General features: G+C 36.8%; 6 protein-coding genes across 8 annotated transcripts; 2 read left to right on the top strand and 4 right to left on the bottom strand.

The window, feature by feature from the left end:
- The first annotated feature begins 104 nt into the window (after positions 1 to 104).
- BNACNNG17980D lies at positions 105 to 1,777 on the top strand. The gene is made up of 3 exons (XM_022702964.2): positions 105 to 230; positions 452 to 977; positions 1,049 to 1,777. The coding sequence occupies exons 2-3, from the start codon at positions 566 to 568 to the stop codon at positions 1,711 to 1,713; spliced, it is 1,077 nt and encodes a 358-aa protein (XP_022558685.1). The 5' UTR covers positions 105 to 230; positions 452 to 565; the 3' UTR covers positions 1,714 to 1,777.
- A 571-nt stretch (positions 1,778 to 2,348) lies between these two features.
- LOC106401565 lies at positions 2,349 to 5,390 on the top strand. Of its 2 annotated transcripts, none has more exons than XM_013842104.3 (6): positions 2,349 to 2,634; positions 2,814 to 3,684; positions 3,787 to 3,971; positions 4,392 to 4,428; positions 4,564 to 4,625; positions 4,715 to 5,390. In XM_013842104.3, the coding sequence occupies exons 1-6, from the start codon at positions 2,537 to 2,539 to the stop codon at positions 5,166 to 5,168; spliced, it is 1,707 nt and encodes a 568-aa protein (XP_013697558.1). In that variant the 5' UTR covers positions 2,349 to 2,536; the 3' UTR covers positions 5,169 to 5,390. The 2 variants fall into 2 exon arrangements, with proteins under 2 accessions (XP_013697558.1, XP_013697559.1); XM_013842105.3 differs by having other exon boundaries at positions 2,586 to 2,638.
- A 920-nt stretch (positions 5,391 to 6,310) lies between these two features.
- LOC106399422 (DNA-directed RNA polymerases I, II, and III subunit RPABC5) lies at positions 6,311 to 7,668 on the bottom strand. Its single transcript, XM_013839905.3, has 4 exons — positions 7,378 to 7,668; positions 7,174 to 7,232; positions 6,652 to 6,746; positions 6,311 to 6,562 (listed from the first exon to the last, which is right to left on the bottom strand). The coding sequence occupies exons 1-4, from the start codon at positions 7,411 to 7,413 to the stop codon at positions 6,537 to 6,539; spliced, it is 216 nt and encodes a 71-aa protein (XP_013695359.1). The 5' UTR covers positions 7,414 to 7,668; the 3' UTR covers positions 6,311 to 6,536.
- Positions 7,669 to 8,055: 387 nt separating this feature from the next.
- LOC106401340 lies at positions 8,056 to 9,344 on the bottom strand. The gene has a single exon (XM_013841844.3). It carries the CDS (start codon positions 9,342 to 9,344, stop codon positions 8,232 to 8,234), a length of 1,113 nt encoding a protein of 370 aa, XP_013697298.1. The 3' UTR covers positions 8,056 to 8,231.
- Positions 9,345 to 9,668: 324 nt separating this feature from the next.
- LOC106398365 (multiple organellar RNA editing factor 9, chloroplastic-like) lies at positions 9,669 to 11,446 on the bottom strand. The gene is made up of 4 exons (XM_048757994.1): positions 10,801 to 11,446; positions 10,204 to 10,301; positions 10,048 to 10,113; positions 9,669 to 9,970 (listed from the first exon to the last, which is right to left on the bottom strand). The coding sequence occupies exons 1-4, from the start codon at positions 11,268 to 11,270 to the stop codon at positions 9,789 to 9,791; spliced, it is 816 nt and encodes a 271-aa protein (XP_048613951.1). The 5' UTR covers positions 11,271 to 11,446; the 3' UTR covers positions 9,669 to 9,788.
- A 10,190-nt stretch (positions 11,447 to 21,636) lies between these two features.
- LOC106399182 (G-type lectin S-receptor-like serine/threonine-protein kinase At1g11410) lies at positions 21,637 to 26,573 on the bottom strand. 2 transcript variants are annotated; one of them, XM_048757991.1, is made up of 9 exons: positions 26,489 to 26,567; positions 25,819 to 26,357; positions 23,597 to 25,191; positions 23,408 to 23,527; positions 23,122 to 23,324; positions 22,799 to 23,009; positions 22,483 to 22,720; positions 22,264 to 22,408; positions 21,637 to 22,185 (listed from the first exon to the last, which is right to left on the bottom strand). In XM_048757991.1, the coding sequence occupies exons 3-9, from the start codon at positions 24,879 to 24,881 to the stop codon at positions 21,859 to 21,861; spliced, it is 2,529 nt and encodes an 842-aa protein (XP_048613948.1). In that variant the 5' UTR covers positions 24,882 to 25,191; positions 25,819 to 26,357; positions 26,489 to 26,567; the 3' UTR covers positions 21,637 to 21,858. The 2 variants fall into 2 exon arrangements, with proteins under 2 accessions (XP_048613948.1, XP_048613949.1); XM_048757992.1 differs by lacking the exons at positions 21,637 to 22,185; positions 22,264 to 22,408 and having other exon boundaries at positions 22,482 to 22,720; positions 26,489 to 26,573.
- Positions 26,574 to 26,604: the final 31 nt, after the last annotated feature.

Here is a 26,604-nt window from a genome sequence, read left to right as displayed (position 1 = left end):
AGCAAGTAAAGTTTCATTCCTTTATAATGATATTACTTCGGATACTTTTCTTGTAAACTAGTGTGTATTATTAGATAAAACCTTTTTATTATAAAGATATGAACATTCAGATTGAATAAGAGGTTGATCACATGTTTGACTTTTCACTTCAAAAAAAAAAAGTCAAAGATCAATAGAGGCAGCGGCATGTGCTATATACTCTGTTTGGAACGTGAAGAGAAGTGAAAAAAGTATGATTACCATATCTTTCTTTCTGTAATCACATATGCTAAATTATCATAATTTTTTTCCAGGTTGTAACTGATGATTTGACCAAACTTAATAGCTATAAATGTTAACCTTAGCTGTGTTATTGATTTTCTGAAACGTTTTTTCTTCTTGGTGGTTCTTTTATGGTGTGATGTGATAATCTTAATACTTATGGAAGTCTTCAATCTCGTTTTGGAAACAGTTTGTGCGGATATGGTCAAGCCGGAAGAGACACTGAGAGAGACGTGTCCGAACAAAAGCCAAGTTTCATAGAAACTATATATAATTCACATCTAAAGACGGATCTTGAACAAACATGCGTGGAGTTTGGCTTTATCTCAAGAAGTCTCTTAGCTGCTGCGATGCTCAGAAGCCAAGTGATCCAGAGAATAACCTAATCCAGGAGATGAAGAATCCATCTGGTTGCAGAAGATCGATGTCGAATCTGAGGAATGAGTTTGTCGCTTATGGAGATGAGGGAGCTATGCAGAATCCAAGCTTCCGTTGCTCACGGTCTCTGGAGAGCTCCAAGTTTATAAACACGATGAGGTTTGAGGGCAGTGGAGGAGCATCTTCTTCTGATTTGCTTTCAGGTCGTTACTCTTCTGAGAGGTTTGATGTTATTGGCTCAGACATCTGCGGTTTTGGAGCTCTCTCTTGTAGAATATGTCGCCAGAGAGTCAGAGATCTTTACGCTTTTGAGACTCATTATCTTACTAATCACTCTGGTAAGACTCTTATTAGTTCTCTAATTAATTTCTTGAGGAGAATTTGATTTGTTTTTTTTTGTTTTTGGTAGTCACTAGACTTTTAGAAGGAGACTTCTCGAGAACGACTGTAGAGTTGATCTGCAACAGAGGCTATTCTGACAAGCTTGGCAAAACGAAAGGGTGCAACGTTTCAGCTATTCTGAAAGTCCAGAACCTGCAGAGAGTCGTCGCGGAGTTTGAAAACTACAGAGAGCTCGTGAAAATAAGAGCGACCAAGCTTTCGAAGAAACACTCTCGCTGTGTGGCTGATGGGAACGAGTTTCTTGGGTTCCACGGTACAACTCTGTCTTGCTCTCTCGGTTTGAGCAGCAACAGCGGCTCTTCAAACCTCTGTTTCTCGGATCAGTGTGGAGTTTGTAAGATTTTAAGACATGGGTTTGCTTCTAAAACAAGACAAGATGGGATTAAAGGAGTTCTCACAGCATCAGCTTGCTCTGCGGCTCTTGAGGGGATCGAAATGGAACGAGGAAGAAGCAGAGGTGCGTTGAGAGCTGTTGTGCTGTGTAGAGTGATCGCAGGGAGGGTTCATAAACCTATGAAGAAGTTTGAAGATCCTAATGTTTTTTCTGAGTTTGGTTCATTGGCGTTGAAAGTGGGACCAAATGCTATACTTGAAGAGCTTTACCTTTTGAGTACTAAAGCTCTGTTGCCTTGCTTTGTTATAGTCTTCAAGCCTCGAAACAACACCTCATAATCAAATTTTAATTCTTTGTTTCTTGTATAATTTTATTTTCTTGCAACTTTACCTCATTGCCAAACCCATGTTGCAACATATGGCCATGTATTGCTCATCCCCTGAGGAAGGTGGCTGTTGTGGCTATCAAGTCCTTAGGACCACAACGCAGAGTGGATCAACATAGAGATTTCAAACTCAAGTCATCTTCTCCAAGAGACATAGAGATGTTTGGCATACCTTCCGCTAAAAATCCCATGATCACCTCATTAGATCATGGGATCTTTCAGCAATACAATGCCGTTCTATATATACTTTGAATTGTTCAGAATTTAAACCTTTTATAATGATTTGTTTACTTTATAAAGCGAATTAATTCTTGATTTCATTCAAAAGTATTGAATGTTCTTATATGGTAACGATATAAATTATTTCTTCGGTTTGGAGTTTGGTTCCGCTTGGTTTGTTTCGGTTTGGAGTTTAGCATCATCTAACCGAATCTAGAATCTAGAAGTGCCGAGCCCGATGCCTGCCACGTAATCAACGTAAATAGTTTATTCAAATAGGGATATTTTCGTCATTTCGGAGTTAGCATAAAAAAAAAACATTTTTCCGGTCATCGAGGAATAAAGGTTTTCAATACTATTTAATAAAATCCCGGAGGAGGAGGATTGAGAAGAATCTGAAGCTGAACGAGACGAAACCTTTTTTGAGAGCGAGAGAGAGAGGGTGGTCTCCGTCGTCTTCTTCTTCCCGTCTCTCCGGCGGCGAAAAAACTCAAATCTCAATCGGAGAAGATTAGAATAACAAGCGATACACAAAACGAGAGATTAAAAAAAAAAAGATGTCGAAGAAGAAAGCTGCTGGTAGCACCATGACGCTCAAGGACTTCCATGGCGGCTCGATTCCATCTGATCTCGCTCTCCCTTCCGCTCCTGGAGTGTAAGTCATAACTCTTTCTGATCGCCTCTTGCTCATCGGTATAGATCAATCGAATCCTTGATTCATGAAGCTATCAGATCTACGCGAATCATGATTTTTTTTTCTAGGTCTATTAGTTGTATCGGATGAATATCGTCTGTGGTTTTATTGAGTTATTGACTTTATTCCTTGATTTTTAGGGTTCCGAAGATTACTACGGATCGACCTTTTGTTGATAGAGCGGCGCCTTGGGGAGGTAGGCCGGATCAGAGGACAAGGCCGAGCTCGTCTCATACTTTAAGAAACTTTGATGATAAATCACTGTTCTTACCTCACACGGCCAATATTGGACGCAATTTCAGCGAGGATGAACGGAAGCCTCTTGATGGTCACTCTGCTCCTCGTAGGATGGTTAGTGATGATGTTTTTCTGGTTGCTAACAGCCGCCTGGAGGTGAAAGCTGACCCGGGTTTAACTGGGAGGCACGGTGGTTGGTCAGCTGCGGCTGGAAATGGTGAGAGCTCGGTTTCAGGAACTCACACTAATGTTTGGGCTGCGAGGAAGGAGGTCCCTGTACTGGTGGCTAATGATGAGGCGGGGCGGTCTTCTTGGAGTACGCAGCCACCTGTTTCTAATTTGGTTCATTCGAGTGCGCTGGAGCAAGTGTCTTCAGGGAGGTGGCAGACTAAGCTTTTGGTTCCTTCTCAGATGGGTTTTGATGTTGTTAAGCATTCGGAGATGGAGAGCAGAGGTTACAAGGGTAATAGCCATGTGCTTAATCAAGGGGATGGGACGCATGGAACATATGTAGAACGTGGCCTGGTTGCTGAAGAAGGGATTCATGGTGGGAGGAAGTTCGGTCGTGAGTATGAGAAACTCCCTGGGCCAACTTATTTGGACGCAAAGGAAGTGAAAGCTGTACCTCATCCAAATTATTCTGAAGTTAGGCCTGCTGGTCATTTCGTGCAACCAACTGCACCTTCTGAAGCTGTGGAACGACCTAAGCTGAACCTACTGCCTCGGACAAAACCTATTGAAAGCGTTGAGAAACCTTTGAATGATGGAAAAATGGTACTAGTTATATAAGTTTCTGATGTGTTCTATCTCTTTTGGTTTATAGGTTTTCTTTGTTGGTAAACTATGTGTTCTGATGGCTCAACTCTATATCTGCAGGAAAATGGTGTTTCAAATCTTATTCAACGTGAAACTGGTTATGTGGCACAGAAAAGTATGAACGTTTCAAAACCTGGGTTGTCTGCAGATGAGATTCCTAACAAGCCGGTTGAGCGCCCCAAGTTGAATCTGAAGCCTGTGGCACAGTTGCTTGAGAAACCAGAAGTTAAGACTGAAAAGGAGAGGTAAGGATGTTCAAAATTTAATCTGGTTATGGTGGTACTTATATATTTATAGTCTCAACTCAGTTATAATCAATCATTTGGAGATTGTGGACATTGGTAGTGTGATACAAAAAATTAGCTTGATTTCTCAAAATTTTTACTGGCGTATGGCAAATACTGAAATGATTAGGCTCTGAGTCGTTACATGTTTTGATATTTATTCAAATTGGAAGAAATGCTTAAATTGGCTTTGTGTCAAACTATCGTCGTCAGACGTCCAAGATAGTAGAATATGGTAGCATTGGATTCAATTCGTAGTTATTTGCGCTAGCTTTCTTTTTCTGACATTCTTTCTCTAAATTATTAACTAGACTGCCTTCTTGGTGATAACTATATACTTGTGTGTCAAACATGCTTATTTTTTTCTGGTTCCCGGTGCAGAAACGCAGTTTTTGGCGGTGCCAGACCACGAGAGCTGGTGAGTGCACTTTGTTTCATCTCGTTAATATTCTCTTGTTAAGTCACCCGTTTGTTCGTCATCAATCGATTTTCTTGGATATGTAAAGCCATCTAGTTTTGCAACTTGATCTTAGCCTCTCTATTTGGGTATTAGGTGTTGAAGGAGCGAGGCATTGATGAGACCGAGCATCAGAAATTGGAGCAACAGTTAGAAAGGTAGAACCGGTTTCTTTTAGCCTCTTGCACTCTGTGTAGACTTTCTGGGATTCAACACTTACTTTTTGATTATGTTTTTTGTTCAAAAGGACGGTCCTCAATCCCATCGAAAGAGTTCCGGTTCCAGAGCACGCAGTCCAAAGACCAGTGAGTTCTCCTCGTGAGCTGAGAACGAGGAAATTCGACCAAAAGGACGTGAGAAGTGTAAGCGACGTTGCCAGATCCGAAACCCAGAGGCGAAACTGGCGTGATAATGATGTGAAGAACCCAAGACAGCAACCGCAAGCTCAGGAGAAGTCAAGGCATCCATCTCCAGAGACATGGCGAAAACCCGTTCCACAGAAACCGGAGTCACCAGACGGAACAGGACACCGTCCCGGGAAAGCAGCCTCTCCTCTTGAGCTAGCTCAAGCCTACTCTGACACTAAATCCGGAACAGGAAGCAGCAGTTTTAACATGAGCCGCAACAACCAAACGCAGCAACCATTCTCTCGGTTGGTAGGATCGACAACAACGAAACCAAAGCATATTAATGGCTACTGAGACATTGTTCGTTTGTTCTTTATTCGGAGTGGTTTTAGTTCCGACTAATTGGGTCTTTAAGTTCTCGAACACATCTCATGAGGTTTTGTGGGAATGTTATGGGAGATTTGAATGTGCTATGGTTTCCCTTATGAATGGGGTCGGATTACATAAGCCTACATTTGTGTTATTTCTTCTTTGGTTATACATTTTTTCTAACCACTAGTAAAAATATTTGAAATCTTTTTACATGAACACAACACTGCAGTGTACTAGATCGGACCATTGTGTAGTGTATGCGAGCATAATAAAAAAAAACTCTGTGCGTTTGTCTACAAAATAGAGTACGTTATCTTTTCAAACAAACGTAAATCTTTATTTCCACGATAAATGTTCATTTCATAATCAAAGATCAAATCATAAATGTTCAAATCTCCATTTGAATGCATCTTAAAACGTATCGTTATCTTTCAAAGAAACGTAAATCTTAATGTCTACAAAAAGAAAGCAACCTCATGAGGTATTCGTTAGTTTAGTATATATATATATATATTCAGCCGAGCTTCAGGAAGCAAAGTAATGGCTTTGGCCAGCGAGAAGGGAACCCACAAAGACGTGGATATCATGGATTTCTCCCGGAGTAACGGAAGTACGGCAGGGTCAAAACTCTGTTCCTCCGTGCTTCAAATTTTCCGGAAGGAAACCGCGATAACCACGGTCTCTATGGGTTCTTTCCTCCCTGACTTCTTTAATTTTCTTATGCTGCTCAAAAGCTCTGCCCCTTGTAGCCCAAGACTCTCTGGCTTTTGCCATGTGGCCGGTGGTGCCTCTAGGGTGCAGGAGCTAAAGGCTTTAAACTGATTCGATTGAATATCGAGGTAAGAGGACAGCCAGCGTTGTAATTCTACTCCAATGAAAAACACTACGAGGATGAAGTGTCTTTATTGAAGATCTATTATTGTTATTGATGTTCACCATTTTCTTTGTTTAAATATTTGTAGTCGTCGCATATTTGATCTTGAAGAGTATCATTTTTCACCTCCTTCTCATTGCTTTGAGCTCGTAAATCCTATCCATTTTGTTTCTCTAAATTCCAATTCACAAGGATACTAAGAACTCAGGAGAAAGTTAAAAAAAAAAAAAACCCATGAATGCATGAGAACTAATGAAAGATGAATTCCTTAGAACGATAGCAAATCTTTCAGCTCAGAAAAATTAATAACACGTAGTAGAGGCATTGACATACATATGACAAAATGGTAACGTCGGTCTAAAACCAACATATGACTCGGATTGATTGAAGTTTCTAAACCAAACACAGAGAGTTTCATACATGTTTTTTTAGTATATAGGCCTCTGACGATTTGCATCTTCCTACTTACTCTTTTCTTAAGAGTTGTCTGATTTTTCCAGAGCTGCAATGAAATAAATAGTGATGTCAGTATAAATCCATAATGACAAAAAAAAGCTCAAAAGAAAAACATAGAGAGTAAGAAGACTGTACTGTTATAGTTGAGAAGCTTCTCAATCAGATCAACATGAGTCATGAGCATACGCCTACAGCAGTACCTAACTAAGTTGAGCGCATCAAGTGCGTCCCTGCAAAAAGCACATTGTAACCTTTTTTATTGACCGAGCAACAAACAAACAAACAAGAAGAGGCTAAAACGAAATAAAGTGTTCACTAATGACATAAACAAGATATGCATAATAGTCTCTTCCAATAACATATGAAGAACAGAACATAATCAAAAGCAAACCAAATTTTACTTTCGACTCTTTAACAATGCAAAAAAAATCTACAAACTACTAAATATCAAAAGTAGATGGGGGCACACAAACAGAAGATTAAATGAAAAGCTAAATCCTTGAACAACAAAACTCTATGATTGGTTTCGTTTCTGCTGTTAACTAATCTCATACTTGTGCCTCATTATGCTCCCTCATCTGAACTAATATCTCTCAAAATTCAAAATAAAGTAGTCTCCTTTCACCACAAAGTATGAATAAAAAAGAATCATCTTACCCTTCAGTGTAGTCGAGCTGGAGAAGATCAAGATAGGCATCCCACTTGTTTCCAATCACCTACACAAATATCAAATCTTAGTAAAGGTCAAAACTTTATCCCTCGAAACGAGTTTATCTAATCGACCGAGAAACATTCACATCAGCTAAGAGAGAGCAGAGATGTCTTGTTTGTCGAATGTCGAGTAAAGTTAAAAAAAAAAACCTTTCCACAGGTAAAGCAGCGAACCGGGATGATCATCTTGATTCTTGAGTTACGCACTGAAACCTCCAAAACTTGGTCTCTCTCTCAATCTTTTTTTCTCAGCTTGGGAGTTTTAGGGTTTACTGCTTCAGTTCACGCTTTCCTTTTTAATAGGTGAAGGAATAACACAAAAGGGCTTGACGATGACTGTGTTTTGAGACGATTCTCCAAACGACGTTGTTTGGGGTGATATCTGGTTGGGTCCGGTTTGATTCGGTTTTGTTTATCGACGGTCTTTAATTTATTCGGTTTGGAAGCTGGGTAAGGGGAAATTGAAAATTTTAGAATTATGACCAATGGTCGAACCGCGATACCCCATGATACCAAACTAGGTGTTTGCCGATGGCATAATCTTCTCATGAATATTTATTCATTTATATATTTTAATTTAAAAACTAACATAATAAATTATTATTAAAGGTTTTAAGAATTTTAAATCAAATGTAAAATTATTTAAATAGGATAAAAAAATTTCATTAGAAATATTTTAGAATATACTTTTATACAAATGTGTTTGCTTGATTAATATTTAATTATATATTGTTTTACATCATATTTTTATTATAAACAAAATAGTATTTCAAGATCTATATTCCAAATTGACATGTCTAACTAGTAACTACTAACTACACACCATGCTTTGTTGTAACATTTATTTATTGATCAACCTTGAATATCTTTTCATAAGAACGTTGGACCAACCATGAAAAGAAAGAGCATGTAAGCATATATATAACTTACATGCTAAATTGCTAATACATCAGCTTCATTAATCATATAAAAAATTTGTGTTCTTCTGAAGCTATAGCTCCCGGTTAATACCTCTGGTAACCATAAGATGATATCTCGAACTGACTTCTCTCGAGCCTATTCTCATAACCATACGGATACGAATCCCCGAAAAGGTAGTCTGAAGTCGTCTTCCACGGATCAGAATCTGTGCTCTCCCAGCAAGAAACTTCAGCCGCACGTTTTTGATCCTCCTGGAGTCTTTTGTTACGTAAGACACAAGGAAAATAGCCTCCGAATATCACCTCGCACATATCCGTCGCTTCTAGGCCGTAACCTGACGGAACATACACAGCTTTCACTTCTCCTTTATCTTCAGTATCAGGTTTACTAGTTCCGTAGCTTAAACTATCATCTTTTTCCTCTTCTTCCTGATGAACATACACAGCTTTCACTTCTCCTGTATCTACACTTTCAGGTTTAGTAGTAGTTCCATAGCTTGAACTGTGATCATCTTCTTCATCTTCTTCTTCTGATTCATCCTCATCCTCATCCCCCTCTTCTTCTTCTTGATGATCATCTTGTTTAGTGGTTTCCAATGGTCTAGCTTCCTCTAACGGCTCAGAGAACGTTACACGTTTCTTAACAACTTTCTTTTCACCACCACCATCATATATTCCTAGAGGAACAGGAGCTATAACCTCTGGAGGAGAAGGAGGGTTTCCCTGAGCAGATGTTGAAGAAGGGTAACAGATTTTCACCGATGGAGGAAGAGGTTTCCCGTAGGTTGCAGCGATATCGTAGCCACCACCATACGGCGTCGGATCGTACTCTTCGAATTCAGGCTCGTTGAAGCCTTGAACAGAGCGATAGATGCTAAACTGAGGAGGAGACTCGTAGGTCGTGTAGACATTCGGATCGTAGAACAAGTGCTTAGGCTCAGACATGGTGTAGACAGAGTAAGCAACAGATGCAGAAGTTGTCTCATACTCAGATGATCCATTCCAATTATCATTATAAGCACTATTATAACTCACCGGATCATTACTATTATAACTCACTGGATCATAACTATTATAACTCATTGGCTCGAAACCAAACTGCTGCAGTTGATTGTTATCGTAATAGTTATGATCATAGAGACTATTAACCTGATTGGAATCGTATGGGATCTGGTAATGCTCATAGTAGTTGGCCATCTTGAAATTTGATCCTCAGAGAGCTTCAATGATGATCTTGAAAGTCACTTCTTGCTCTGCTATTGGTGAAAGAAGAAGATTAGGTGGAACATTGATTTGAAACGTTTGGTTATAAGTCAATGTAGTAGGGTATTATTCCATGTGATGTGTTGATAAGGTGGGGGACAACTCGGATGCAGATGGTGACGAGTGTGTTGTGACCCTACAGGTAAAGTTGCCACCAAACGCAACTTTCTTGTCTTGTCTGGAATTTAAGTATTAAGAAAACGTGGAAACGGGCGGTGGGCAGAGATTCCTTGCTACAAAGTTAACCGGAACGAACCGTAACCAAAACCAAAGGGCCTGTCTTATCAATTATCATCACAGATTACATCCGGTTAGAATAAGCTAGGGACTAATCCATCGATCAAAATCTCACACACTCCGGTACAAAGGGACAGACGTTCAAGAGGAATCAGAAGCGGGTGGTGGTGGTGCTTGTCTTGGTTTCCTCTGCTGCTCAGGAGGTGGTGGACCGTCTCTTTTTCTTTCGTACCTCTTACTTTGATACTTGGAGTTATTGCGCTGCTTTGGTTGGTAGGTTGGGTAAGTGCAGGGGATAATCTCTCCATTGATGTACTTGTCGCCTAAACAGGGATACAGGTTAGAGAGAGAGAGAGAGAGACATATTGTAAATCAGTTAAGAGGCTTTGTATAGGGTTACCTCCATAGTCCTTGTTCTTGACATCTATGTAGGAGTCCGGCAAAACCCAGAGAACTCCAGGCAAACCTATGAATTTTTTCAAGAACGAGCAGTCATTTTATCTTCGAATAACTTTCAGTAAGAAAATAGAAGCTTTCCATAATCAGTAAAACTCACCCTTGAACTTCTCAGATGTTTCTTCGTCAATGGTGCATTGGAAACCAGTATACGTAGTGGTACTGAATGCATACATATTCTTCTTTGCCTCTTCCATGCTGTGCAAATACACACAAGTACACTCAATAAGCACACGCACGAGGAATTGACTATGCTGGACTGCAACTTGGACACAGTCACACAAGTACACTAACTGGTTATAAAAGCAGCACGGGAATGGATATAAGATTAAAGTTCTCTAAAAACAACTAGCAACAGAAAATAAACTTGGAAGTACTAGTCATTTCTTGCAAAACACAAGTCATATTTTTCCAAACATGACTCAGTTATAACAAAGAGACACCACGAACAACATCTTTAATTCTTCCCCATATTTTCATTCTTAGATACTTAAAGAACAGCAAGTACACATCGCCTACTACTCTACAGATGTTCAATCTGTTTGCACAACTCAAGAGATTAATAAACAAGCAAGACTGAAACTTTACACTGATACATTCATAACAAACCAACTTCTACGAACAAAATCAACTCCAAAGCAAATAACAAAGCTTAAGCCTTTTACTCCATACACTATTGAGAAGAGAGAAAACGAACCTTCCAAGAACAGTAGCGAGAGTGTTGAGATAAGTATCAATCATCTGCTCCCTCGTTGGCGCTGGATCCTTGGGGAACTCCATCACAATCAGCCAGTGGTTGTAGTCGCATCCTGGAAGCATTATCGTCTCCCTCTGCTCGTTGCTGCTGCTCCTCCTCGACGAGTAATCCGAGTCCACCGTCGCAGCCTTGACAATTGCAACCCCAGGGCGAGACCCGGCGGTGGAGGAGATGCTCCGGAGCATAGGATTCCATTTTCCGGTAAGGAAGATACCGGAGGAGAGTGTATGAGAGCGTGTCGGGTGGCTTACGGGAACTACCGTTTTGGGGAGAAGCAAGGACGACGAAGAAGAAGAAGATGTTGTGAAGGAAGCCATTGCGAATTGCAGACAGCAAGAGAGACTGTTCCGCTCAGACAACACTTTGACGATGGATAGATTCAAGGGGATAAGAAGACCTGAAAACGGCATCGTATTGTCTCGTAAGATCTATCATAGGCTCGTGGACTTGTATTTGGGCCGAGATTATGTTCAGCCCATAATAGCTAAACTTAATCCAAATTAAAATCAACTTACATGCATGTTGTAATTTTATTTTACTTATCTGCGCCTTGGCGTTTGTTTATTTTAATCTATTTTTGTCTCTTGCTTACTAATCTAGCATTCAGTTTTTCAATGCATTTTATCTTCACCATCTCTTCTTGTCTTGTTTACATTTGTTTTCACGTTTGTCGTTTGATTTGTCTTAGTTTTGGCTTGTGTAATAACTTAACCCTATATGTTGATTCTCGCTTAGCTCTGTGTTGCCACTAATTTAACTCATTCTTCTTTCATTCTTTATTGATTGATATTTTTATCTCGCTTAGCTCTGTGTTGCCACTAATTTGCTCGAATTATTTTTCATCATCTGCTTCGTATTCTTTTCATATTCATTAACTATTGTCTTCAATCTTTTTAAATCCTAAAAATCCTACATGTTCTTTTGTTTATTAAATCACATATTAAATATTGTTGAAACTGTTTATTTATTCTATTAAATCCTTATGATTATAACTAAGATGATATGGATAAAAAACTGATTATAATTTAGTTGAAATTAAAGTCTAAAGTAGCAGTTATTAAACTTGCAATCCTTCTTTTTGTCATCCAAGATAGGTTTAGTCAAATCAATTATATTGATTTAAAAAACCCATAAGCTATTTCAATCCCAAACAACCAAAAAACAGACGCATTTGTTATTGACGCTGCGGCGGGTTTCCTTTACTATAAACATAATTGTTTGTCACAACTGTTAATAAACTCAAATGTGTTTACAAAAGCTACCTGTATAAGAGTTTCATACTCATTTCTCTTTCCCTAGTCATCTCCTATGTTAGTAGCTATCATAATACAATCATCAAACAAAAGACATATCTCTTGGTTCCATATAGAATATGCAAAAGGACTGTTTTCTGCAGACTCCATGATCAGTGAGTATTATAAATAACAAACTCTGTCTATGGTCTATTTATATGCTGAGGAAATACCTCGAAATGTAACTTCCAAATAATGATTTCCAGGTCAACACATTGCATGTTAACCTCCACAATGGGATCAGCGGATCTGCAGATACCGCTACATGTCGAGTCGAACGCAGCTACACATATGTTCCCTGCTTGTGCCTTTCATTCACAATTTGCAATTCTCCCAAGAACCAGAATTAATGTTAAATGAGGTAAAAGTTTTCGAGTCACAACAGACTTTGTATAGCCAAGCCCAATAAACCAAGCACCCAACGTAACATCCCCACTTGCCTATTTAAGCAGAAAATGACTTGATCATTATATAGTAGCACCGAGAAGTTAGATGGAGAATGAGGTATGAATGCAAAGTAGACAAAACAGTTAAAATCTTACTGATTATGGGAAATATAAGAAATCAATAGCGTGACAGAAGTACTTGTTCCTGTTCTCACCAAACTTTCAATTCTAAATGTATATATAAATCTATTAGAGTTATTGCCAGCGCTCTGTTGCGATATTTGTTTGCTAAAATAATCCATCCAACATAATAGGAAAAAGACTCCAACGAAATTGTAAAGCTAACCATCAGCTGAGATGCTTTTGCTGTCTTGACACATTGTAAGCTTAGTGATTTCACTGTCAAAAGCAACAAACTAAGCAGTCATATACATCCGAGACATTTATTTACAAACGGTTCCTAGCACAGAAAAAACATATTATTATGTTACGGATGATAAGTTTGATGCATAAATACAATTTAGAATTTTTTTCAACTGAACATTTGTGCCTACTGAATTACCTTACAACACCCACTGCATTGTGATTTTGGCATGTTAAAGCTGAGAATCAACATTGGAGCTTGCGTTAGCATTTGGAACATGAAATATAGCATCATCAATTTCCAGTGTTAATTCCATTGACAATAGCTGTGCAAAAGAACTCTGCTAGTAAGGTAATCGTGATTAGTAATTCTTTACATCTTAGTGTCGTACAACTTCAAAACGATATACACTTACAATCGACGGCTCTCAAAGATGGACCGCAAACCATCTAACGATATGCTTACCTCGTCGTATAAGTAATCCATGTCACTTCCTTTCCACAGGTAACGTTGCTGGGGCAGATCAATTCCCTCCACCTCTTCCTCATCATTAGGATGCTCAGCAATATACCCTCTGTAAGGTTCAAATTTATGTCTCTAGAATTATCAGAGAAAGAAATATAAAGTACCCTCCAAATCTTCAGGAGCATCGACATTTTCTTTATTCAATGATCTTCATTCAACCTAACAACCATCAAAATAAAAAGAATGTGAGACACATAATCTTCAAAATCCAAGTAATGGATGGAAAAAAAACTCAGGAAGACAGAAAATGTCAAACACTCACTGGCTTCTTCTTCTTTTACTTCTTGGCTCCCGTGAATGAACTGTCAAAGCCATCATTATTTGCAGGAAAAAAGATTAAACAAAGCAACTGATGAAAAGAAACAAATATGTTTCACAGCACATAAACTCTTCTTGAACAATAAGGCAACGGATAGTATGTCTCTCGTGTGACTCAGCTGAGTCCTCGATGGCATCCTGAACGACAAATTTCTTCTTCTTCTTGGTTAGATCAAAGGGTGCAAGCTAAGAATGACCGAAGAAAATTAAAACCACACAATCATGATTTATCAGGCAAAATAAAAGAACCGATGATGAATTTATTAAAGATGGGGAGATGTAGAGACTAAAGAAGAAAAACTGATTCATGAAACTCAAAGAGCCAATCTGTGTTTCTTAGATGAGTCATGAACCGATGATTAAAAATTGAAAGCCCTAAACTTTCATTGAAGAGAACGCTTACAGACCAAAGAGGTTTATTGAGCTTTTTTTTTAACGAATCCTATTTCAAAACGTGAGTTATAAAGTATTTATTAAATCATTAAATAAAATAAATAAGTGTGAGTCCCACAGAGAAAACCGAAGAAGCAAAGGTTTCCGACCTTCATAAATATATATTTGTTTCAGCCATCAATGTACAAAGAATCCTTTAGCTCAGTGGTATAAATGTTGTTGTTTAGATCTCAATAACCCGTGTTCGAATCACAGACTTGACACTTTTTCACATTTTTTTAAAGTGGGACCCACATATCGCTGACGTGTCGCATCAGGAGTGATGCAACTGCCCTATTATAATGTAGATTTTAACTAGGAAGAAGATTTTAAGATTTTAGGCCTTAGTTAATCTTTTTTTTGTCAACTGAAAAGATACATAGATCTAAACGAAGAGTTTTAGTACAAAGTAGAAGGGAATGAGGACAATGCAGCCTTCGCAAGGGAGTCAGCGACTACATTGTTCTCCCGTCCAACAAAGGAAACAAAGAAGAAATCAAAGCAATAAGATAGAGACTCGATATCCATGAGAACCCCAAAGAGCTCCACCGGATATGACTTCGAGTTAACAGCTCTAGCGAGCTCTTGAGAGTCGGTACAAAACCAGACGTCGGCCTTAGTTAATCTATTATTCTCTAATCCGGAATCAGCCTACAATGTAAAAAAACTTTTCCACCGAATTTTGAATTAGAAACACAACAAAAACCATTGCGATGGGGATTTCATAAAATTTTAGGTTTTTGCTAAATTCTCCCTTATTAGACAAGGTATTTATAAAAAGTTTTACAAATCCCCTCTTGTTGGATATATCATTTATAAAAATCTTATTAAATCAACTCTTAATGGAAAATATGGATTTCATCAATGAGATTCATCAAAATTTATTTTAGATATTAAAAACTATCATTTACTCTTCAAATTCAATAGAATCAAATACCACCTAAAGAGATGGAATTTAAAAAACAATTATTTCATCTTTTACGTCAAAGAATCAAATCAAATGCTAGCGTCAGAATAAATTGTCAAACACAGCCCGGTTTACTATGGTAACGCAGTGAGCCACTGACAGAAATCAAAACTTGAGACTTCTGTAGTTTTTATACAAAGTAGGTGTATATGTATTAGCAAGTTCAAAAAAAAAAATTGTTCAGTATTTCACATTTCAGAGTTCTTATATAAGTTTGAAAATAATCAGTCTTAGTGCTATGCCTCTTCCAATCGTTACTATCTAACAAATTGTAGGTGAAAAAATATTAGTTATTATTGTATTAGAGTCACGGGACTTGCACCCAAGCTTCTTTTTTGTAACTTACACCCAAGCTTCTTTCTCAATTTCATTGTATTGTTACAATTTTGTTTTTGCAGTTTAATGTCATGTTTTGTTGTTAATATTATTTAAAAGAAATGAAAATGTGTTTTAAATTTCAGATTCTTCTATCATGAATCAAGCAGTTAATGAAAATTAAGAACTACAGTTAAGAAAATATAGAAAAAGGAAAAAAATCTCTCAATCAGACGTGAATATACTTCTTTATATCGTATTATTGGTAAGTCCCTAGTATATATGTATTTAATATAAACCTAACAATGGATTACGTTTTTTTTTAGTTTAATGGTAATAATTATTATCCAAATACTTAAGAAAGATCCTACCAAATCCTACCTAATTCCCCTTTTAAATCTCCATCAAAACCCTTGAATTCATCAGAACTCTCTAAATTCCATTATATTTTAAGATCCTCAAAACCTTCTCAAACCCCAACTCCAATAATAAGCCCCCTAAATCACTGAACTACTAATCTAATTTAATAATTTATAGTAAAATATGAAAAATACACAAAGCATCAATAGTATATTTAAACTTTCATTTTTTTACTTGGTATATTATAATTTTACAACAATAATTCTACATTACATTCATAAAAGTAACTTTCTATAACGATCCATAAACAAATATCGCTATTAACTTAACTATGTTATAAATTAAGCATTGAAATGATCATCCACTTCTTTACCAAACTCAAGCACTATGATCATCCACTCCTTTACCAACTCAAGCACTATGATCATTTACTCATCAAACACTATGATCACCCACTCATTTACGAAATTAAGCACTATCTTTGTTATTTTATGTATTGTTGTTCACTATAAATACCATCACTCATCTCACTCTTTTGTACACCATAAACAAGAACAAGAGTTTATAATCAAAGAACCATTACATCTTCTTCTTCTTCTTCCTTATAATAAACTCTCTCCCTTATACTAGTGTTATTTGCTTCCTACGGGTATTAAATTCTACTCTTATTTAAATTTCTCGATACTATAAATTATAAGTTATTTCATAACACGTTATCAGCACGATCACTCTGCGATTCGGTAAAATTTATTTGTATCATTTATACCCTGTTATAATGGTCGGTATACCGCCTCTACTATTATTTATATCATGTTATAATGGCCGGAATACCGCCTATATTATTTACTAGTAATTTAATTTATTTATTGGTCGGCCGAGCCGCCTTATATCCTGTTTATTATTTATTGGTCGGCCGAGCCGCCTTATATCCTGTTTATTATTTATTGGTCGGCCGAGCCGCCTTATATTCTGTTTATTATTAATTGGTCGGCCGAGCCGCCGTATAATTTATTTGATATTATGCATTGATCGGCTGAGCCGTCGCATGATTTATTGTCATATAACATAAATATTTCATTGTCATAATTTTTCACTTTTATGAAATTTATAGATTTGATTGACCGTTTAATACGATATTTTCGGACTAATTTTTGGTGCACTCGATTTAACCCCAACGGTCACAAAGAATTTTTTTCAAAAATTTCCCCTTTCTCCAACGGTCATGAACAGTAATTTTCATCTATAAATACAACTCATTTTCACTTCATTTCATCATCCAAAACATTTCATCTTCTCTCAAAAATTTCAAAATCGCTCTCCTCCGATTTTTCAAGAAAGATGATTCGCGCACTTTTGTTTTTATGTGCCATTTTTATTTGTGTTTCTATTTATGGTTTATTCGATGGAGAATTTACTCCGAGTGAATTTAAGATGATTATCGGTTTCATTTTCTTTACATCGCTTCTCCTTGTAATTGCTTGTATGATTAATGTAAACGGTTTTTAAATTATGAAGTTCATAATAAATGGTTCATTTTAAAATTGCGAAATTCTAAATATATATATATGTATATATAGTCATTTTAGACGATGATATATATATATATATATCAACGCTTGTCTATATGTAAGAATAATAGTTATTTGATGAATTAAATTTTGCTTATTATACTTTAATATGCTTCATGGTTTAATGGTATTAAGGAAACATACTTTATGATTCATGGTCTAACATCATAAAAGAAATTATTTGTAATCGGTTAGTTTTGTGGTCGATTAGTCTTTGGTCTAATATCATAAAAGAATTTGGATTATATGTTGATATTTACTAATGTAATGGCCATGTTTATATGAGCAAAAATTTAAAGTTTTCAGGATTGTGTATTCTCTCGGAAAGATATGTACAAGTTATCAGCCAATTCAGAAACGTGAACAGCTGAAACTTTCATCGCCGATATACTTCTGTTTATAAGATAAGTATTTTTATGCTTTATATACAAGTTTAACAAACTTGATTAGATAAATCAATGCACATGAAGTTGGCAGTGATATAAATTTGTTCATTAAATTGATTGATAGGTTAAACTTTGTTAAAAAGCATGAGAGTAATAATATAGTCTATATAATAATTACTATGAAAGTTTTATTTATTTTCTGATATAATAAGACACCTTTGTTAATACATATTTATATATATTTGAAATATTTTGATTTTATTACCATTTATATTGAGGATTTTAAGTTTAAAGCTTGACTCTAAAAGATCCATAAGTTTTGGAAGATAATATATATAAAAAAGGTATTATCACCTGAAGTGATTACCTAAAGCTCATTTTGTATTTTGCATTTAAAGATTACAAGACCTGAAGTCGGTAAATAAAGCCAACTATGTTGGATGTTAAGTTTAAAAGTAAAATTTCTTCAAGAAATTGTTTTATGATGCATATATATTGAAAAATATCTATTGATAAATCACGTCTAGTTGATTATGATTCATTCTCCTGAAGAGAATATGACATTTAAAAAACTCATAAATAGTGGTTTTAGACGTGAGCATAAATGAGGTCAAGGTCCAAAGAGTTTCTTTATAGAACTCATACTCTCACTTAAAGTTGAGAAAATAAACATGGTAATAAAGAAAAGAAATTATGAATTCATCTGAAGATGAAAGAAAATTTATTGTGTGTACAATACAAGGTAGTAAAACTTATAGAATGCTTAAAAAGAGGATATATATGATGCTCCAGAAGTATACATAGTATTACTGCACATAAAAATTTAATTTAAAGTTCTTAAGAATGCAATTTAAAGTTCTTAAGGTATTGTATTTTTATAAGTATCAAAAGTTAAAAGGATCTACGAAAAATACATAACCCATGTAGGATATGTTGTTGATTAAGAAAATGAGATACATTCGAGATTGATAAACCTGTAGTATTATACTCTCGAGGGGAAGAGTTAAAGAATCTCACTTTTTATGATAAGTCAAACATCCAGAAGATTATGTTTACACTAAAACTAAGATTAATGAATTTTTCTCAAAGTAAATCCGTAAGATTTTGAGACACTTATGTTGAGACAATAAGCAAACGAAATGATATATACATTTCAATCAGAAATAATTCTCAAAGCAGTATAAGTATTTTAGAGAAAATATCTACAGCCTCTTATATATTGTACTACACAAAGATTAGTATAATGAAGATAAATGTATAGTAAACTAGAAGTTTACATTTGGCATGAATCAGTTAGACCATTTTGGTTCATTAATAATGCGAATATATACTTAAAGGTCATATGCATAGTCATATAAGAACCAGAAGATTCTTCCGAATGATTTGACATATGTTGCTTACCCATAAGATAAAAGGGTAATATGGTTTTCACCAGCCAAAATAAGATATTGGCATAAATAACGAAGATGTTAGTGGACTGATCACCCACTATGCATTTTTATAATATTGGTGAATTCACTTCTTAAAGTCTTTAACGACTATAGCACATTCACTGAGATAAGTGCTAAACATTTTGAGCAACATTGGATCGCATCAAGCCAATAAATTTTCACTAGTTCTCCCCATCATTGGTATAGAATCAGAAACCAATCATTTTCATCTAAGAATGTTGGATGTTGCTCCGCCACAGAGCTTCAAATGAAGATGTGTTTTCAAATGAGGTTGGAAATATATGTTGGATATAAATCTCTATTGACACTTAAGAATCCAGAGTCATCCCCAAAAACTATAAGTAAGGCTATACATGAATTCTAAAAGTGAGTTAGTACTTCCAACATAAGGGGGAGAAAATAAACAGCTGGAAAAGAAAATAAGTTGAAATGAATTATCATTGATCCTCGGGCTAAACACAATGTGAAATAGAAGTTCAAAAGATAATTCATTTCAAAACTTACTAAAGCAGTTGCCAGACACGACCCATATAAATATAGTGATCAAGTCACATATACCAGCTGTAAATGCTCCAATAAGAATAAATGTTCTACAAGAACAATATCAAACTGCTAGTCACGCCTGCAGCGTGGTAGACAGATTGGTTCCAAAGATAAATCCTCGTAAATGAAAAAGGAGCATATATTGATAATGGTCAAAACGAGGCAATATAGTTTTGTATGATCTCCAGAAGAGAAATTAAACATGACTGACGAAAATTCAGGTACCTGAGACAAATGAAGAGATCTCAATAAGTTATGTCATGTATGAAACAAAATGGAACCGATAAGAAAATTGACGTCGATGATATTATACATGCAAAGTAGCAGTTGATATAATAAATGAGAAAGAGGATCATGAAAGAAAGTCTATTGAAAAGTGTACACAAAGAAATGATTGGCCAAATCAGAAAGATGCAATAGACAAAGATATAAACTTCTTGTGAAATAGAGAAGTATTTGGACCAGTAGTCCATACACTAAAAGGTGTAAAACAAGTGAGATGTAAATGAACCGTTGCACACAAAGAATGATCAATATGAAATTAATTGTGAAGAGACATAATTTCATGTGGTAGATGCAACTAGTTTCAAGTTCCTTATAGTCTGGTAATAAAGGAAGAACTTGAATGAAACAATCCACTTGAAAAATGTTAATCCCTGAAAGTATAATCCATGAAGGATTGATGATATCAAAATCATGTTCCCGGGAACTCTGCATATTCGATCGAATTGAAACAAACTATTTTATGGAATATATGAAATATTATAAGGTTAACAAATGTATCCATTTGTATTTATCAAGAGATTATAAATCAATAGAATCATGATTTGAATATAATCAAAACTCCTGAAGAGTTATAGAAAAATTATATTTTGAAGAAAACTCTTGACAATACTATATTGTTTTTATGTATTCTAAACTGGAGATCTAAAACTGAGATGTTATCATAAAGATCCTTAAAGTATTTTATTTAAGACGCTCGTATATGTTTGGTCCTGAAATACCATACGTAAGAGTGTTATTTAAGAAAATTATTAATCTTTTTCATTACTGAAAGATGTAATTTCATATGAAAAGAAAGAAAATCATAATAGTAACTTCTATAGTTACAAATGAATAATTCGTATGTACGAGACGAATTTCTATACGATTATATGTAAGAAATTTGGTTTGAAATCCAAATAGACCAATAAACTATTGTCTAAGTCAAAAGAGAATTATGGACAAGAAGTCTAAAGGACCTAGATATCATAATAGAAATGAATAGAGTTTATTCTCTTAAGCTTAATTCTCTGAAGAGAGTTGATTGGAATGCATATCCTGAAGATATTGTTTCCAGGGAAAGAAATATGATAGTAAGTGTGGTTGTACTCTTTTTCCTTATCATGGTTTTTTTTTATCCCATTGGGTTTTTCCATGACAAGGTTTTAACGAGGCAACAAAGAACATACAAAAGATAGACAACCAAAGAGAATGTTACAATTTGAGAGATGAAAATCTATCATTGTTCTAAAGGTTCTATGACTACTCATTCGAGGGGGAGCTTACGTAGTTGTACTCTTTTTACTTTTACTACGGTTTTTCCCATTGGGTTTTCCATGACTAGGTTTTTAACGAGGCACCACGTAATACAAGATGGATGATCAAGGGGGAGTGTTATAAATTAAGCATTGAAATGATCATCCACTTCTTTACCAAACTCAAGCACTATGATCATCCACTCCTTTACCAACTCAAGCACTATGATCATCTACTCATCAAACACTATGATCACCCACTCATTTACCAAATTAAGCAATATCTTTGTTATTTTATGTATTGTTGTTCACTATAAATACCATCACTCATCTCACTCTTTTGTACACCATAAACAAGAACAAGAGTTTATAATCAAAGAACCATTACATCTTCTTCTTCTTCCTTATAATAAACTCTCTCTCTTATACTAGTGTTATTTGCTTCCTACGGGTATTAAATTCTACTCTTATTTAAATTTCTCGATACTATAAATTATAAGTTATTTCATAACAAACTATACCTATAGAATAAAGACTATTGTTGTAACATAGAGAAAGACACTTGTAATTATTTTTAACGACCTTGAACGTCGGTGAGGGTAACATCATTGACAGAACTACCGGTTTCTCCACTAGGCAAGTTACCTGAGCTGCCTCCATTTTTGACGTTTCTCTTCCTCCCCACCGTAAACGCAGGATGCTTCGGAGATGGAAGATCAATGGCGTTATGTCCCAACATGAACACAACAGAAGACATGTCTGGTCTGTCCGAAGCGCTTTCTTGCACGCAAAGCAACCCAATGTGTACGCACTTCATCACTTCGCTCTCTTCATAACTCTCTGCGTCCATTAACGTGTCTATGATCTCTCTTGCCTCACCTTTTTGCCACAGACCCCAGATCTACGAAACGAAAGAACCAACATTGTCCTGTTTCCGACACAAACCTTAACCATGATAATGAAATATAATTTTACTTACTTGTCCGACTAGGTTTGAATTTTCGTTGTAGATTGCACTATTCTTCTTTCCGGTTATGATCTCTAAGATCAATACTCCAAAGCTATAGACGTCGGATTTAATTGAGAAGTGACCATCCATTGCATACTCAGGTGACATATATCCACTGTGACAATGAGATTGAAACGGTTTTTTAAGTTAAAAGAGTCTTGTGGATAGTGAGAAAGAATATTAACTCACTATGTTCCAACAACTCGGTTTGTGCTTCCTTCGATTTGGTTGCCTCCAAAGATTCTAGCCATGCCAAAGTCAGCAATCTTGGGGATCATTTCGTTGTCAAGAAGTACATTGCTTGCCTTGAGGTCTCTGTGGATGATCCTCAGTCTTGAATCTTGATGTAGATACAAGATTCCCCGCGCAATCCCTCGGATTATCCCCATCCGTTTTGGCCAATCCAACTCTGCTCTATGCTCCTCGCCTAAGAGGAGGATAACAAATACAAGATTCAAGACTTGAATTAGAAATTAGATTTGTATAAGAAATCTTGGGAACTTACGGAATATGAAACAGTCTAAGCTCTTGTTTGGTAAATACTCGTATATCAACATCTTCTCTTCCGATTCAACGCAACACCCTAAGATCCTCACGAGATTTCGATGCTGCAATTTCGATATCAACTTGACCTCGTTCTTGAACTCTTCCATTCCTTGGCCCGAGTTTTTTGACAACCTCTTCACTGCTATCTCCATACCGTTTTCTAACACGCCCTGAAATAGAAACGAAGGAACCATTCCTTACTACTTACAGAACTTACAAGATTGCTCATGCATATATACTATAGGCACGTAGGAAGGTGGTTTTATTTTGCTACTTCCTTACCTTGTAAACGGCTCCGAAACCACCTGCTCCAAGCTTGTGTCGAAAAGAAAAGTTATTAGTGGCTGCAGCGATTGTGCTAAGCTCAAAGAGAGGCAACTCCCCCTTTCTTGATTTATCCTCGAGCTCTTCTAATACGAATGGCTCTTCAATATCAAAAGAGCTCGGGGCGAAGGTTGATGGAGGTTTCTTATGCCTGTGAACCTCTGCATGTGTACATGTTTTCAATTTATTAGCAAGGAAACATATATACTTATAGTTATACGATCATCATCAGAGAGTTACTTACGTCTTCGTTTCCTTATGAAACAGAACAACATGATCATTAGCAACATCACCACTACAATCATGCTGATGAGAATTAAGAAAAGTCTCCTCTTCCCTGATGATCCACTTCCATTCCACCGCGCTGAAACAAGCAAAACAAATCAAAATAACGAAACAGAAACAAGTAGCAGAGTCTGTATATTATATGTACCTAACTCTGCCTTATCTACACGTAGATAGAAATCTTGTCCTGCGCTCCAGTATGTCCTCGTATCCAACATATCACCGTGCCATGTCAAGCAACCTTTCGCTCCGTCTTCGCTCTCGTGGTAAGCGCTCGCATAAGCGACACAAGAGCAGTTCCTCAAGCACCTCTTTTCACATTCTTTAAGCGTTATGTTCATATCCACACTCACACCTGATGTATTTGGAACCTTCACCCGCTTCAACTTCGCAAAACCTTCTCTCCCATTACATAACGAAGCCGCATTGCTCCTCTTGCACCCATCGGAAGCATCCCTCAAGTTCCAAGCTTGGGGCGTTTTAGGCTCGTGCCCCGGTAGGCAAGAGCACTCAAACTTGTCTGGACTCGTGGTATCGCAGTAACCGTTAAGGCCACAGTGGTTGTAGCTGTCACACTTCTCCTCAGGAGCTGACCAGAACCCGATCCACTTCTTATCCTTCCCGTTCCACGTGAACCGCTGCAGGGTCCCCGTCTCGTTCAGCACCATTCTCGTTATGACTAGAGGATTCAACACACCGTAAGTGATCGATACTTCATCAGGACTATTCACAAACGAGATATTGAATATAAACTTGTTTGTCATCTCAGGCACACCGCTCCATCTCTGCCCTGTCCATGACCCAGTACGCCACCACAGAGTCGTTCCTTTGTACATCATCATCTGCGGAAACCCTCTACGCTCTATCCGGAACGTAACGTTCCCGAAACCAGGGTCACCAGGAGATCTCCACGACGTCATGAACCGGTCCACACCGTCTTGGCGAGTGTATCCGAACTTCATAAAGGGAAGCAACGTGTTTGTAGGATGGTTAAAGCTCTCCCAGAAGCTTTTCCCTGTGACAGGATCAAGCAGCACAAGGTTGCCTAGATCAGACAGCTTCGCAACTAGAGCCGGTTCTGATATTGTATCCAAAACATCGGTAGACCAGATAGGTTCTGTTCCGTTGACAGATCCATACACACAGAGATTCCCTCTGCTGCTGAACTTTAAATGACCAGACGTGTCATTGATAGGATGGTCTCTGTTTGCAACCCATACAATAGTCTGCTCAGAGACTTGAGCATACCAAATCCCAACGTACCTGAGCTTTGAAGTCCCCAGGCTGAAGAATCCAAAAGCGAATCTCTTTCCTTGAGAGAATATAACATCGCCGTCTCTCATGGACTGCGTTCTCATGATCATGTTGTTGGACAAACAAGAATGGACAAGGAAGGAGAATAAAACAAAGAAAAAGATGAAGAAGATCTTCATCTTCTGTTTGTTTTCTGATCAGAAGTTTGATGGAAACGTATAAATGCTTTGTGTCTTATTGAAATCCCAAGTGGGACTCACCTGAACTAACAACATTAACTGCAGGCATCAAATCAGTCACGCTCGGTTCCGGATTTATCTCTCTAAGGTTGAACTTTCAAACATGTAAAAACATGTGACTTACAACATGACACGAACTAAAAAGGTTACCAACGTCCTGAAACTTTTTCCTTCCTTGTCCAGTGTCCATTCAATCATTGCCTCTTTTTCACTGTGCAGGAATCAATCAGTCCACGCCACCTAAATTTCCCTACAATAATAAATTACCTATTTATGTGTAACATGTCAAACATTTAGTGATATTTTAAAGACCTATTTTATACACAAATTTATTGACAACTGAAACTTAGAAGACAAGAATCACTTTTACACATCATTTCTACTTCTTGTTTTATTTTAATGAGCTAGGCTCAAGGAAATGTAAATCTAGACGGATTCATGGTATTTAACACAGTGCTATATATGCTGTCTCAAGCATATTATGTTGATCTTCTCTGCCATTAGATTATGCCTGTAATATCACCTTTGCCTGTAATATGCGGTCTCAAGCATCCCTTCCACATTCATTCTCATGGTAACCAACACCATAAAAAATCATACATCCTAATGTACTTTTTTTTTATCCTTGGAAAGGAACTCTATAAGATATATCAATCACTACCTAGAAACACTTACATCTCATAGCCGGTTAAGTTAAAGATGATAATGACTGGCAATAACTTTATGTGACATTTTAACCACTACCCTCAAAAATTTATTACATATACCAAACCCCATAGCAAGTGAATATTAAGTTGACAATGACAGGATATATTAAACTCAGTAAATTCATCAGCCAATAAGCATACTCAAGAAAGGGTATAATCATAAGTCTTACAAGGTAATATGAGGAGAAACCATGGGAACAATCAGATCCATCGGCGGGGAGCCAACCACCACCGCCACTCTTCCCCATTTCTTCTCCTGCTTCCTCCTTATTTCATAGTTAATCAACGTCTCACACGTAGTTGCAATTAAAACTAAAACATACACTTCTATGGAAGTAGTTTAGCAACTAAGATAGATCTCTCAACAATTCAAAATATTTCAACGGCCATGAACATCAGTGAGAGTAATGTCATTAACAGAATTGCTATTTTCTCCACTGAGGTAAGCACCGGACGTGCTGTCGTCATTCTTGACGTGTGGCTTCCTTCCCGACGTAAACGCAGGATGCTTCGGAGGAGGAAAGTCATTGGCCTTATGACCAAACATGGACACAACAGAGGGCATGTCTGGTCTATCCGAAGCATTTTCTTGTACGCAAAGCAACCCAATGTGTACGCACTTCATCACTTCGCTCTCATCATAAATCTCTTGGTTCATTAATTTGTCTACGATCTTTGTTGCTTCACCTTTGTTCCATAGATCCCATATCTACAAAACAAGACGAAATAAAACAATATTTGGTCATGTTATGTTCTGTTTTGATCTTCCGTTTATGTAAAAAAATTTGCATATTCTAGTTACTTGTCCGACTAGGTTCAAAGATTCCTTGTGGAACGCACTGTTTTTCTTCCCTGTTATGATCTCTAAGATCAATACTCCGAAGCTGTAGACGTCGGATTTAACGGAGAAATGACCCTCCATTGCATACTCAGGTGACATATATCCACTGTGACAA

This window comes from Brassica napus, chromosome C5 (assembly GCF_020379485.1).
Source record: "Brassica napus cultivar Da-Ae chromosome C5, Da-Ae, whole genome shotgun sequence".
Lineage (NCBI taxonomy): Eukaryota > Viridiplantae > Streptophyta > Magnoliopsida > Brassicales > Brassicaceae > Brassica > Brassica napus.
This window is presented reverse-complemented; position numbering and strand designations above follow the sequence as displayed.

What these genes read in the sequence shown, in the direction of transcription:
- LOC106399422 (XM_013839905.3), bottom strand. Translation starts at nt 7,413, where the DNA reads ATGATCATCCCGGTTCGCTGCTTTACCTGTGGAAAG. An exon ending in CAGCTCGACTACACTGAAGG is followed by an intron (nt 6,747 to 7,173) that starts GTAAGATGATTC and finishes TGCTTTTTGCAG; the next exon opens with GGACGCACTTGATGCGCTCA. An exon ending in GAAGCTTCTCAACTATAACA is followed by an intron (nt 6,563 to 6,651) that starts GTACAGTCTTCT and finishes ATTTCATTGCAG; the next exon opens with CTCTGGAAAAATCAGACAAC.
- LOC106401565 (XM_013842104.3), top strand. Translation starts at nt 2,537, where the DNA reads ATGTCGAAGAAGAAAGCTGCTGGTAGCACCATGACGCTCAAGGACTTC. An exon ending in GTGCCAGACCACGAGAGCTG is followed by an intron (nt 4,429 to 4,563) that starts GTGAGTGCACTT and finishes TTTGGGTATTAG; the next exon opens with GTGTTGAAGGAGCGAGGCAT. An exon ending in TTGGAGCAACAGTTAGAAAG is followed by an intron (nt 4,626 to 4,714) that starts GTAGAACCGGTT and finishes TTTGTTCAAAAG; the next exon opens with GACGGTCCTCAATCCCATCG.
- BNACNNG17980D (XM_022702964.2), top strand. Translation starts at nt 566, where the DNA reads ATGCGTGGAGTTTGGCTTTATCTCAAGAAGTCTCTTAGCTGCTGCGAT. An exon ending in TTATCTTACTAATCACTCTG is followed by an intron (nt 978 to 1,048) that starts GTAAGACTCTTA and finishes TGTTTTTGGTAG; the next exon opens with TCACTAGACTTTTAGAAGGA.
- LOC106399182 (XM_048757991.1), bottom strand. Translation starts at nt 24,881, where the DNA reads ATGAAGATCTTCTTCATCTTTTTCTTTGTTTTATTCTCCTTCCTTGTC. An exon ending in TTTCATAAGGAAACGAAGAC is followed by an intron (nt 23,325 to 23,407) that starts GTAAGTAACTCT and finishes GTACACATGCAG; the next exon opens with AGGTTCACAGGCATAAGAAA. An exon ending in CTTAGACTGTTTCATATTCC is followed by an intron (nt 22,721 to 22,798) that starts GTAAGTTCCCAA and finishes TCCTCCTCTTAG; the next exon opens with GCGAGGAGCATAGAGCAGAG.
- LOC106398365 (XM_048757994.1), bottom strand. Translation starts at nt 11,270, where the DNA reads ATGCCGTTTTCAGGTCTTCTTATCCCCTTGAATCTATCCATCGTCAAA. An exon ending in AACATCTGAGAAGTTCAAGG is followed by an intron (nt 10,114 to 10,203) that starts GTGAGTTTTACT and finishes AAAAATTCATAG; the next exon opens with GTTTGCCTGGAGTTCTCTGG. An exon ending in CAAGAACAAGGACTATGGAG is followed by an intron (nt 9,971 to 10,047) that starts GTAACCCTATAC and finishes ATCCCTGTTTAG; the next exon opens with GCGACAAGTACATCAATGGA.
- LOC106401340 (XM_013841844.3), bottom strand. Translation starts at nt 9,344, where the DNA reads ATGGCCAACTACTATGAGCATTACCAGATCCCATACGATTCCAATCAG.